Genomic DNA, 13,430 nt, shown 5'->3' on the forward strand with positions numbered 1-13,430 from the left:
CTGGCTAATTTTTGTATTTTTAGTAGGGACAGGGTTTCGCCATGTTAGCCAGGCTGGTCTCAAACTCCTGACCTCAGGTGATCCGCCTGCCTTGGCCTCCCAAAGTGCTGGGATTGGAGGCACAAGCCACTGCACCCAGCCTGAACCCAATCTTGATCAATAATTTTTTTTTTTTTTTTTTTTTTTTGTGAGGCAAGGTCTCACACTGTCACCCAGGCTGGAGTGCAGTGGTGTGATCTCACGTCACTGCAGCCTCAACCTCCTGAGCTCAAGCGATCCTCCCACCTCAGCCTCCCAGATAGCTGGGACTACAGTCTCTGTCTAGTAGGAGAAAGTCTACAAAGCAGTCTACAAAGTAATATGGAAAAAGGAAAATCAGTTTAGATGTATACCATAAGGTTAATTATCTCTGTGTTGTACAATTATGGGTATTTTTATTTTGCATGTGTGCTTGTCTGTATTTTTTTCCAAAATTAACATGTTACAGGTTGCACAAAAAATGAGGTGTTTTTAAAAGTAAAACTTACTGAACTTTCCAGTCATCTGAATAAAAAGAAAGGAGAGAGAGGAAAAGGAAAAAAAAAAAGTCAAGATCATTTGGCTAGATCTTAGGCATATTTTATTAGCATATGACATCTAGTACATATTGGAAAGCAGATAAAATCCTGTCCAAGCTTGACTCTGAGAGAAACTTTCCAGAAATTTTATAAGCTCAGTCCTGACACAGAAGAAGAGGTTCTTGGTGCAGGCTTATCCAGGGACCACGTTCGCTTTGATATTACACATAGACCATAACCAGGATCCTCGGAGCCTCTGGCAAAACATCAAATATATTAATTTACTTAGATTTTATATACTTGACACAAGAAATATGCATTACCCTTTTACATGGGATGCTGGGGGAGTGCACTGACTTAGTTGCTGGGACCCGGCTCTGAGCTCCCAAGTGTTGACATCTTCCTAGCAAGAGTGATGGGGGAGGGAGCAGGATTCAGAGTTTTCTGCCTCTTTCAAGTTCATGTCAAAATCTCTAATACCAGACCTCTGAGTGATAACTGATACTGTTGCTCCTGGGACTGCCGGTTATAATGGTGTTAGTGATGATAGGGATGAGAAATCCGTGCTGTGGTTGCTTCTGGGCTTGAAAGGCCACCCCTGCAGCCTGCAGTTATTCAGTGGCTGATTCAGGGTGAGTTAGAAATAACGAGACGGAGCCACGGAGGCCCAGGCCTCCCGACATTCATTTATGGCCAGGAAGGTCCTGAGCAGGCCGCATGGCAGAGTTCTCAGCACACAGTGGGTGATCAGGGACTGGCCATCTTTGGGGCTGCCAGGTCCCCTGAAAATGGCCTCAAAGCAGGGTGCTAGCGCCCATGTGAAGTTGTGCTCTCCAGTCATCTCTGAAGAGCTCAATTCCTGCTGCATCCTCTCCCTCTTCCTCACTTCCCTTTGCCTCTCTTCAGACTTCATCTCCTCCTCCCCAAGCCTGTCCCCTCCCTGCCCATTCCAAGAAGAGTAAGACTTGCCTCTTCTTTCCCCCCGAGCTCAGCATCACTTCATCCTCCTTCTCTCGCCTTTCCGCCCATCTCCCCTCCGGCCCAGATCAACCCTTCCCCTGAAGCTCTGGATCCTTCCTCACTTCCACAGGAACTTAGCCTCCTCTCTTTCTTTCTCTCCACCAGCAAATGCACTCAAATTCCTACTGGTCTGAAACCTCTCCCCTCGGCCCTGCCTCCCAGGACTCTGCTTTTTCTTTCTCGTCCCTACCAAACTTCTGTCTCCTATAGCTTTTAACCTGCTTTGCCCTCTCACCATGAATTCTCCTTCTTCCTCACTGTGGGTGGTCCACTTCCCAGAATTCTCTCCAAAATCTGTCTCCATGCACTGGTTGTATTTTTGGATGTATTTCTGCTCAACTGGACAGTGTCTCATCTCTGTGTTCCCAGATTGCAGGAACAATGTGGGCAGCAGTGACTATTTGATGGATGCCTGCACAACCTTCCAGAGAGCTTCTAGCTCTGAGAAATTGATCTTTGCTGAGCAAATCTTGTCTCTCCACTCCTACAGCTGGCCAAATAAAGACTGACCAGGCCTACTCCCTCAGACTCAGGCTCCACTGAACAAGATCTGTCAAACCCCTCAACAGAAACCCAGTGAACAGGCTGGGCGGAGAGGGGTATGCCGGAATCAGAGGGGGCTTCCAGCCGATCCTTAGCGAAGATGGATGCACAGAAGTGCCACCAGGACTCCACCCTGTTGCGTTTTTGTGATCCTCAACAGTCCTGTTATATTCCAGGTTCTCCAAGCCAGCACCCATGTTCCTGGATGACTCCTTTCGCAAGTGGGCTAGAATCCGGGAGTTTGTGCCGCCTTTTGGGATCAAAGGTCAAGGTATGTTGGGAACCCTGCCCTACATTAACATCTCACCCCCCCGACTGTCTCCCTATCCTTCAGGATAAGGCTACATCCTCGAAGTACCCATGCTAAGAATCCACCCTTCCTCTACTCTCAACAAATCTCTACCTTTTTCCCTTCCTTTTTTCACTTTTTTTTTTTTTTTTTTTTTTTTTTTTTAGATAGAGCCTTGCTCTGTCTCCCAGGCTAAAGTGCAGTGGCATGATCTTGGCTCATGCAATCTCCACCACCTTTAAGATCCTCCTACCTCAGCCTGCTGAGTAGCTGGGACCATAGGCACGCACCACCATGCCTAGCTAATTTTTTCTTTGTATTTTTAGAAGAGACAGGGTTTTATCATGTTGCCCAGGTTGATCTCAGACTCCTGGACTCAAATGATCTGCCCAAAGTGCTGGGGTTATAGGTATGAGTCACCGTGCCCGGCTTCTTCTTTAATGGAATATGTACACAGAGCCCACCACTTTGCCAGGGGCTAAGTATACAACAGTGAAGTGGACAGATTTGGTTCCTCTCCTCAAAAAGCTCCAGTATAGCCGAGATACAGATACTCAGAGTGCAGGGTTCTGGTGAGGGAAGTACAAGGAGCTTTGAGAGCACAGGAAAGGCGTGCCATAGACAGGAACACTAGAGTACTAGGTATAGTAGGGACATTCCCAGAGAGGTAACAGACTGTCCCCCAGGAGTGCCCCACACCCCTCTATCAGCCCATCCTGATGTTTTTCACCTCAACCTCGTCTCCCTTCCAGCCCTTCCTTATCCTGTCCAAGGCTAACCTGTCCCCTGCCCTCTTAGAAACTCCCCTTCTATTGCCTTGGGGACCTCACCCACACAGCTCCCTCCTAACTTAAGACTTTCCCATCCCGAGTAGTTGAACAATTCTGCTTCTTTGTCAAGTTCTGTGCTGTTTCATGGCATGGTGGAAAATAATCTGGACTTATGGGTCGGGCAGAGAGGGATCAGATCCCCATACTTCCTTTTTACTAGCTGTGACCCTGGACAAGTTACCTGTCTGTGCTTTAGTTCCTTCAGCAGTTAAATGGAGAGAATTATACTACTGTGTAAAGTCTTGGTCAGAATTACATAAAATAACAGCTAAAGGGGTGATATCATTTGGCCAGGAGACTCAAGAATACCTGAACCCTCTACTCAGCCAGCCTACCTCTCCCTGAAAAGAAGACAGTGGCCAGGAAAAGCACTTGAACTGGAGCTTTGACCTCAGACCTCCAAGGACAAATCTAATGGGTCAGGTTAAACCATATGAAGAACACCTTTTCCCTGGGTGCAGGCAGCAAAGAAGGCCACTCTTCTCTCTCAAATCTGCACTCGAGACTCAGATGGGATAGCTACAAAGGCCAGGGAAGTTTGCTGTGGAGCCCATCAGCCAGCAAGCAGAGAGCACCTGCTAATGTGTACTCTTTCTGCTGAGGTTCTCCTCCTAGAAAACAAAGCCCAGTCCATATCCTTGACCTTGGCTAATTTTAGTAGCAATACGCTCTTCCTTAAAGGTGAAATTGGAAGTGGGAAAAGGAGGGAATCTGTGGCCTTTCTTAAAGGCCACCATAAGGTATATCTGAAGGCACTTAGTGTAGAACATTGCTTAAAGGTTTGTTTCCCTACCTCATTCTCACTCAACTGGAAGGATTCTCTACCTCATTCTGGAAGGATTAACTGCACCTACTGCCTCCTCTTTCTCACCATTTACTCCTGAAGAACATCTGCATCCCTGCCCATCCCACCCCACCATTCCAGTGAAACTGCTCAGTGTCCTGGAGAAATCCAAGGGATACTTCTCAGTCCTTAACATGACCTCTCGGCTACCTCTACCAGCGTCTCCACCCCTCTCCTTTAAAAAAGTATAAGTTTGTTATTTTTAATTTTGGAGCCATCTTTTCTTTACAAGAAATATTTCAAGCATATAAAAAATACTAGGAATAATAAGCATTGATGTACCTTCTACTCAGCTTAAGAAATAAAACATGAGATACAATTAAACCTTCTGTGGAGCCCTTCCCACTCCATTCTCTTCCTTCCCCAGGAAGCCATTATTCTTCATTATCCTGGCTTCAGTGTTGGCATTCTTATGCCTTGTTTATGTATATTTGGGACAGGGTCTTGCTTTGTCACCCAGGCTGGAGTGCACTGGCACACACACGACTCACTGCAGCCTCAACTCCCGTGCTCAAGCAATCCTCTCACCTCAGCTCCCCAGGTAGCTGGGACTAAAGCACACACTAGCACTCCTGATTAATTTTTGTATTTTTTTGTAGAAACAGGGTTTAACCATGTTGCCCAAGCTGGTCTCAAACTCCTGAGCTCAAGCAATCCTCCCTCCTTGGCCTCCCAAAGTGCTGGGATTACAGGTGTGAGCCACCACACCCAGCCTTATGTATTTTCACTACATATTTATATTTGTGTATATGTGTATGTATATTCTTCATTTTTTTTGAATATGTTTTTGAGATTTATCTGTATTGATGCATATAGCTCTAGGTCATTGATTTTTTTTAATGGCTGTATAGGATTTCATATACCACATTTAATCTGTTTTTTGTTTTTTGTTTTTTGTTTTTTTTTTTGGTGGACATTCAGCTTGCCTCCAACATTTTGCTGTAACAAACAGCTCATCAGCGGACACTCTTGCATGTCTCCTGGAGCAAGCGTGTGACTTTGTCAGTGCTCCGCGCCTAGGAGCATAGTTGTAGGATCTTAGTGTATGCACATCTTTGTGGTTATTTGATGTTATTAAGATGCTCTCCATTGTGGTGATACCAGTTTACTTTATTTTTAGGTCTTTATGTACATTATTTTATATCTTCCTAACAACTCCACAAAATAGGAATTACTTTCATTTTAGAGATGAGGAAACTAAAGCTCAAAGAAAGGAAATGATTTATGTAAGGTCACAGAGTACAGCCAGTATTTGACTCCAAAGCCAATATCCTTGCTATTCACTATACATTATATTGTAGTGCTCTCATGATACCAGTTTGGAAGAGCAGTCCTCATTGCCAAAGCCAGAGAGAGGCTGAAGAGATGAGGTCTAAATAGTGGGCACAGGTCTGAGAGCACAGAAGTCACAGGGGTCCTTGCTGAGTGGAGTGCAGGTGGGCAGAGCCAGGCTCAGGGAGTAAAGAGGTGAGGAGGTAAAGTCAGCCTGGCAAAGAGCAGGATTCAGGATTGGCAATGTGAGAGGGAGAAAGTGAGGGAAAGGTGATGTCAGATAATGAGGCACGTGGTGAGCTCTTCAGCTGTTGGGTGTCTCCTTGTTCGTTTCCTGGTATCTGCTGAGTGGGAACACAGAGATAAGCACAAGGTGGTCTCTAGCTCTGAGCAGGTACTCCCATTCCAGGGGAGACCGCATGCTCCAGCTTCCAGGGAAGGCCCTGGCCTAGGAATGCATGCCCTGGGGCCTGACTACAGAGCCTCAGAAAACCAGTTGAGCCTCCCAGAAGCCTGGGAGAGAAGCTGTGTGCCAGTGTTAGGGACGGGCTCCTGGCAGTGATATGCCTGTCTGTTTCCTGCCTTCACTTCCTTTGTCAGGAATAAAGTCAGGGCAGTGGCCCAACGCATTCTCGTGTCCAGAGGTCTCTCTACTTCCACTTTCACTCTAGCCCCCAGGAACTTGTGCCTTCCAGTAGGATTATCTGTAAACGTTTGGGTTTTTTTTTTTTTTTTTTTTTTTTGAGACGGAGTTTCACTCAGTCGCCCAGGCTGGAGTGCAGTGGTGCAATCTTGGCTCACTGCAAGCTCTGCCTCCCAGGTTCACACCATTCTCCTGCCTCAGCCTCCCAAGTAGCTGGGACTACAGGTGCCCACCGCCACGCCCAGCTAATTTTTTGCAATTTTAGTAGAGACGGGGTTTCACCATGTTAGCCAGGATGGTCTCAATCTCCTGACCTCGTGATCTGCCCGCCTTGGCCTCCCAAAGTGCTGGGATTACAGGCGTGAGCCACCGCACCTGGCCTATCTGTAAACATTTTATAGAAACGTAAGTGACCCTGTAACAGAAACCTCTCTCCTCTGTCTGCAGACAATCTGATCAAAGCCATCTTGTCAGTCACCAAAGAGTACCGCCTGACCCCTGCCTTGGACAGGTGAGCCACACACTGCACAGCCTCCTACCCACCGCTGCCTGGTGGTGTGCAGAGGTGTTGAGGTCCAGCTGGCCTTCCCTGGACATGAGCAGTTTCTCCAGCACATCCACACATGCACATACAGTACACACACAGGGTGGGTGGAGCAGGTAAGTGGTACCACTGCTCCTAACTTGCACCCCCATGGGTTGTAAGCACTTGGCAGACATCCCAGTCCTCAGATACCAGAGGTTTGAGGGTAAGAACTGAAGACACTGGGGCTGGGACTAGCCCAGCAATGGGACTGAGGGCCTGGGTGGCAGGGGCAGGTGAAGGGGGCAAAGCTTAAGTCCAGAAGGCAGTGACAGCTCCCAAACCAACAGACCCTAGAGTGGGAAGTGCCAGGGTCAGGGATGGGAGAAGCACTATGAGTAAGCTCCCTAGTGACTGCTGGGAGCCTTGAGTCCTAGAGCCTCCTGTCCTGTTCCCCTTTTCTTCTTTTTTTTTTTTTTTTCTTTTTTGAGACAGAGTCTTGCTCTGTCACCGAGGCTGGAGTGCAGTGGTGCGATCTTGGCTCACTACAAGCTCTGCCTCCCAGTTCACGCCATTCTCCTGCCTCAGCCTCCTGAGTAGCTGGGACTACAGGCGCCCGCCACCATGCCCGGTTAATTTTTTGTATTTTTAGTAGAGACAGGGTTTCACCGTTTTAACCAGAATGGTCTCGATCTCCTGACCTTGTGATCCGCCCACCTCGGCCTCCCAAAGTGCTGGGATTACAGGCATGAGCCACCACACCTGGCCTGTTCCCCTTTTCTTGCTTTCCTGGTATAGCCCCAAGCTTGGCCCACTTTTCCCTCTCCCCTGAAGCCTGCCTAAACACCACTACCCCTTGGGGAACCTTTACCCTGGAATGCCATCTTACCAGGGCTCCCTCCTCACTACCCAGGCCTGGCACCCAAGCCTTTCTATGGCCCTGTTTTCCTGGGGAAGTGTCAGGGCCTAGAGATGCTGGAGAGTCTCAGGGCCCAGCTATCCATTGTATGCTTCAAGCCTTCTCTCAGAAATGCTGCCAGAAACCTACTGGTCTTCTTCCTCTATCCCAGCCTGGTCCTGGACAAGGGCATGGGGTCAAGGGCCAAAGGAGCAGGGGAAGAGACCTGGTGGGCAGTTCTGTGTACAGAGGTCTCCGCCTCTCTCCCCTCAGCCTCCGCTGCCGCCGCTGCATCATCGTGGGCAATGGAGGCGTTCTTGCCAACAAGTCTCTGGGGTCACGAATTGACGACTATGACATTGTGGTGAGGTGAGCTCCCCAAAATGGCACCTTGGGTGAGTGTCCTGGTCCAAAGCTTTAGCCCTGAGCCCATTGAGAACTGTCTATCTGGCTAGTTGGGCTGGAGGTCAACAGAAGCCTCAAGAACCTGGGTTGGAGGGCTTTGGAACAGACAACTAGGGGTAGCGCCTGGGGAGAATAGGTCCAGGTGACCTGGACTCCTATTCTCCGTGCCTGGGGTATTCTGGGGTCATGGTGCCTTCCCAAACACAGGCCCAGGCTCTGACTGGGCCTGCTCTCTGTAGACTGAACTCAGCACCAGTGAAAGGCTTTGAGAAGGATGTGGGCAGCAAAACGACACTGCGCATCACCTACCCCGAGGGCGCCATGCAGCGGCCTGAGCAGTACGAGCGCGATTCTCTCTTTGTCCTCGCTGGCTTCAAGTGGCAGGACTTTAAGTGGTTGAAATATATCGTCTACAAGGAGAGAGTGGTAAGCTCTCCTGGCACCACCTCTTGCCCTGGCCTTCCCCAACTCCTAAGCAGTACCGCCCCTTGAATGCAGCAAAGAATGAGTAAGAACCTTCAAAAGAAGCATTAATGACCCAAAGCTGCAAGTCACCCAATGGCAGCCAAGGGGCAGAAAGGTCAGGAGATTGCCAGGGTTGCTGGCCAAACTCTGGGGGCTGATATGCCTGACACCTGCTACCTGCTTCTAGGTGCCCAGGTGCAGATCCTTCCTTAGCCTTCTGTAGTCAGACCCCAGCAGCCCCAGGGACCCTTCCCTGGCCTTAGATCTCCTGGCTGAGGAAAGCTCTGTCTCTCAGGCCAACCTTCGTATCACTCCCAATCTTCCCACTCTGCTGCCCTGACATTGTAGCTGCCTCCCTTGCCCCCTCTTCTCCTCTGTAAGTTCTCTCTGACTCTGGTCTTAGGGGTCCCTGCCTTCTTTCTCAGCCTGGGTTCTGCAGGGACAGCAGACCCCTTAACTTCAGAGTGCCAGCTTCCAAGCTTGTAAGTCCTGGCCTCTTTCCACTTTGTGCTTTTACCACTGACCATAGCTGAATCTCCAGCCTGCCACTGAGTCTGATCATTGGGAATGATCAGGTTCCACTGACTGTTCAAAGCATGTAAGGGTCTGGGCCCATTTCTTTAGGGAGCTTATGTGGCAGAGTAAGGTCAACTGCTCTTTAGGAGACCCCACTGAGTTCCCTCCCAAGACCTCTACTTCCCAGCTCTGGGCCTACAGGGACATCCGTGAACTTGTCCAGGTCCACTCCCCCACATCCAGCTGTCACCAGAAGCCCCAGGGCTGGGGTACTACAGAGCTCAGGCCATTCATCTTCTAATACCCAAGCCTCTTACTAGAGGAGAATGATGACAGATGGCCCCTCTGCCTACAGTGAGAAGCTAGTTGTTCTTTCTGAAGGTTTAGAGAAGAGTTGGGAGTGGGAACAGCTTCCCTTGCCTGTAGGGTCTCAGTGCAATTTGGTTTAACTCCACAGCTCTTTCCCAAGCAAGGCCAAGTACAGGCAGTGTCAAGTAGGTAGCAAGCAAGAGAGAAGACAGAAGTCAGGTCCAGAAATTCAGGTAGGTGGGACAGTGGGGAAGGGGAATCCATATCAGAACCAGACTGGATGAGGCACCTGGGCTCCACAGTGTCCAGTCCACCTCCCCAAAGGGGAGGAAAGGGCCAGGCAGCAGAGTGATCACTTGGCCTTAGCCAGACCCAGCTTCAAGTAGGCCCACTGCCCACACAGACCAGGTAAATAACAGTGGCTCCAGGAGTACCCTACTGTTTTCAGAACCCTGGGAACTGAGACACTAGTGTTTTCAGAGACCCTCTCTTTGCCTTGAGGGCAGTAGAATTAGGATCACAGATAGGCACTTTTAAGGGAGAATGGTAGGAAATAGGGTCTGTCCTGGTGAACCCCAGTGAGCCTAAGGGCTGCTGTCTCACTCACCCTGGCCTTCTGCCATCCTCCTTTCACATCATTTCCTCTGTCACAGCCTCCCTCAGGGCAAGAGCTCCTAAGGGACAGGGCTTGATCCCATTGGTTTTTACCCTTCAGTGCCCAATCACCATAAATGATCTGCAATTGGCTCAAACACCAGTTCCTACTTCCTACTGGGCAGACTGGGAGAAGCCAGGCAGTTCAAATAAGGCCGGGCCAAAGGGGTGGGTCAGAGCCTGTCATGGGTGTTATCACATGTTCCTTCCAGGAACACCAAGGTCAGTTAATTCAAGGTTCTTAAAATTCATCCGAGGGAGTAAGGAAAGAAAGAAGAAAAGGAAGGAAGCCAGCTAGAGTCGGAGAACTCACTATACTCAGGCTACTCAGGAAGCAGACAGCAGAGCCTTGCTTTTCCCAGGAAGACTGAGGAGCTCTCCGCCCGGCCTGGCCTTGGCAGCAGGCAGATTCAAGGTACCAGCATTGCAGGATGAGGCACAGGCACAGGCTCACTCTTGCTGACATCTGTGTTGTCCTGGCCACACCCGGGGCTCTAGGACCAGCCTTGCATTGGTGAGAACTGCTACCCAGGATGGGTGGGGGTGAGTGGGAAGGAGAGAGAGGAGACAGGGAGGAGTCCTCTGAATTACCGTGGGCCTTCCTTGGCTCCAAAGTGAAAGATAATTTGGACCTTTAAAGTGAGCTGCCAGAGGAATGCCGGGGTTGCCCGTGGCCTCACCTCCCCCATCTCTCAGAGTGGACCTGCCCAGGCCCTTTGGCCACCCCAGGGACTTCTTCTTTAGTGTCCTTCTCCACCCCAAGCCCAAGGCTAATGCCTTCCCAGGACCTCACCCATGCTTTGCCGCACTTCCCTGGCATCTGAGACCCAGGAAAATGTGAGAGAGGCTGCTTCTCCAGGTCCCCTCCTGTCTGGTGTCCTAGTCACCAGCTTGTCCTGCTCCTGTAGGGATGTTTCCAGTCATGCTGCCTCTAGGCTGCTGGAGAGCTCTCTGCACCTGTCTGGAGCCTCACCTGCAGAATTCTGGCAGGAGGCAACTCTGGGTTCTGGAGCCAAGGCCTGGCAGGGCGGGGCTGGAACAGGAATTAGGCCTTAGTCACAGCTGCTTCCTGCCACTTACTACATGAGGAATATGTAGTAAGCCTATAACTTTCTAGTACCCAGGAGTCCTCATAGGATATGGGAAGGGGCAGGGCAAGGGGGAAGATGTAGGAAAGGACGGCCAAACAACCCAGAGCTAACAGCCTGTGCCAGAGCTGGCCTGACTTTCTTGCATCTGAGAACTCTCCTCTTCATTTGTGGCCATTTGGGTCCCTGACTCACTGGACAGTGGCACTGATAACTCCAAACAGGTTACACAAAGGCCTTTTGTCTCCCAGATCCCAGGAGCTGTGGCCAAGCCAGCAAGCAGGTGTAGGAGTTCCCAGCAGGCTGTGTGCTCAGGGCAACTCAGAAGAGCACCAGTGGATGGGCAAGCACAACACAGAAGCTGAGGCTTGGAGAGAGGGTGGAGCCAGGGACATGGGGGTGCAGCCTCCAGCTCTGGTGCAGGCCTTCTCAGAGGTGCCTCTGCAGTCTTCCCAACACACTCACTCACTTATCAGATGTTCATGAGGTATTCTCTTTGCAGGCTCTACACTGGCCCCTGGGAATACAAAGACGAGTTAAGCACTGTTCCCAACCAAAGTAGCTCACAGTCTAGTGGGAGAGATAGTCCCAGAGCTAGAGTTAACAGTACAGTGTGGAGGCTGCCATGATGAGGAAGGCCTAATGCAGCTCTGGGGCAGGTGGGGGACAAAAGAAGGCCTCCTGGAGGAGTCACTCCTGAGCTGGACCCTGAAGGAAGAGTTAGGAGTGAGTGGGCGAAAGGAATTAGAAGCAAAGGGAACAGCATGTGTAGACCCAAGAGACCATGCTCCCTTCAGGAAACTGGAGGTGTGTTGTGTGGATCAAGCATGGCACAATGAGGGTGGTGTGGCAGAGCGTGCTGCCTAATACCCCCAATGCTGTGGCCTGTGCATCCTCTTGGTGTTGGATGAAGGCTGGAGACACCCCATCCACTGTCCAGAGGGCGGAGGCCTGGGGTCTGGAGAGGACAGGATAGGTGAGACGCAGAGCCTCCCATCCCCATCCCTCAGGCCCTGCCCTCCTGCCTTGGCCAGTCTCACCCACTTCGTCTCAGCAGGCCACAGAAGCCCCTGGGAACTGCCTCCCGACCCGATTTGCTGCCTCCTCTTCCTCCTCCCCACTCAAAACTGGAAAGCCAGCCTCACTGCTGAGCATCTCTGACTGGTCATCAATTCATTGAGGCCCTGGGGCCTAGCCTGGGTGGGTGTGGGGTGGTCCCAGCCTAGCAGTGGGGAGAGGATAGGGCTGGGAGTGGGTCCCTGGACAGCCTTGACACAGCACTTACCCTCCAGCTGTACTTCAGTCCCTGGGAAGAGAGGGAGGAGGGCAGGATCTAAGAGACCAGCCAGGGCCCCACATTCAAGCACAGGGAGACTGAGTCCCTGATTTTAGAAAGACAACATGGCTTAAGAGGGGAAAGTGGCTTAGGCCTTGGAGTTACACAGATGTGGGTTTAAGTTTAGACTCTCATTTACTAGTGGGCTACCTCTTAGGCACTAAATCTAACCTCCTTAGATTTAGTGTCATTGATACAGTAGATGAGGAGTGCTGTGTATCTTTCAGGGTTATTTTTAAAATTAGATAAGATGAAATCTAGCCGGGCGTGGTGGCTCAAGCCTGTAATCCCAGCACTTTGGGAGGCCGAGATGGGCGGATGACGAGGTCAGGAGATTGAGACCATCCTGGCTAACACAGTGAAACCCCATCTCTACTAAAAATACAAAAAACTAGCCGGGCGAGGTGGCGGGCACCTGTAGTCCCAGCTACTCGGGAGACTGAGGCAGGAGAATGGCATGAACCCAGGAGGTGGAGCTTGCAGTAAGCTGAGATCCAGCCACTGCACTCCAGCCTGGGCAACAGAGCGACACTCCGTCTCAAAAAAAAAAAAAAGAAAAAAAAAGATGAAATCTAGAAGCATCTAGCATAGAGAACTTAGTTCTCAGTCTATAGCAAATAGTAATGTTATTTATTTTTTATCGCTGGTGGTGATTTTGCTGTTAGAAAAGCCCAATTATCCCAGGGAGCGAAGCACTTTTCTGTCAGGCTGTAGGGCTTGACCTAGGAGGTGACCCAGAAGCAGGGGTCAGAGGCCAGGCCTAGAGGAGGGAGAGACAAGGAGCCTCCTAGTGAAAGGCAGCAGGGCTGGACTAATCCATAGGGCAGAAGGGGCCACCACATCCCCAAATATAAGGCTTCTTATTGGACCAGGCCCGAATGGGGATTGAATGATGTCCACCTGCACCTTCACCTGTTCCCTGCACTTTCACCAGCCTGAGAGGGATCCAGAGCCTTAGTGTGGACTCTGTCCTGGGAGACTCAGTGCAGGCCTCCTGCTGCCTAGCCAGCATTCACCACCCAGCCCAGGCTTCTCACCAAGCCTCTGAGACCAGCTCTTCGAGGATTCTCCACCATTGCTCTTCTGCCTTCAGATAAAAATGCTCAAGAATGGGGACTCCCTCAGCTCCTCTTCCTCACTGCCTTCTGTAAGCTCTTGGTCACTGCCTCATAATTATTACCATTGTCATTCTCCTCCTCCTGCTCCCCTTCCCACCACTCTTCCTCCCCACCCCCCGC

General features: G+C 50.5%; 1 protein-coding gene across 21 annotated transcripts in view; it reads left to right on the forward strand.

The window, feature by feature from the left end:
* The window catches only part of ST3GAL3 (ST3 beta-galactoside alpha-2,3-sialyltransferase 3), a 208,538-nt gene that overhangs the window by 161,016 nt on the left and 34,092 nt on the right, over positions 1-13,430 (forward strand). For 14 of the 21 annotated variants that reach the window (XM_012001805.1, XM_012001798.1, XM_012001804.1 and 11 more), the window contains 4 exons: positions 2,297-2,391; positions 6,446-6,509; positions 7,693-7,788; positions 8,064-8,250. The exons of 1 other annotated variant lie outside the window; for it this stretch is intronic. In XM_012001805.1, coding sequence (XP_011857195.1) covers positions 2,297-2,391; positions 6,446-6,509; positions 7,693-7,788; positions 8,064-8,250 — 442 coding nt within the window. Of the gene's footprint in view, positions 1-2,296; positions 2,392-6,445; positions 6,510-7,692; positions 7,815-8,063; positions 8,251-13,430 lie in introns of all 21 variants that reach the window. 6 more of the 21 variants (XM_012001813.1, XM_012001814.1, XM_012001815.1 and 3 more) reach the window with 3 other exon arrangements.

This window comes from Mandrillus leucophaeus, unplaced genomic scaffold (assembly GCF_000951045.1).
Source record: "Mandrillus leucophaeus isolate KB7577 unplaced genomic scaffold, Mleu.le_1.0 Scaffold67, whole genome shotgun sequence".
In the NCBI taxonomy this organism is placed as follows: domain Eukaryota; kingdom Metazoa; phylum Chordata; class Mammalia; order Primates; family Cercopithecidae; genus Mandrillus; species Mandrillus leucophaeus.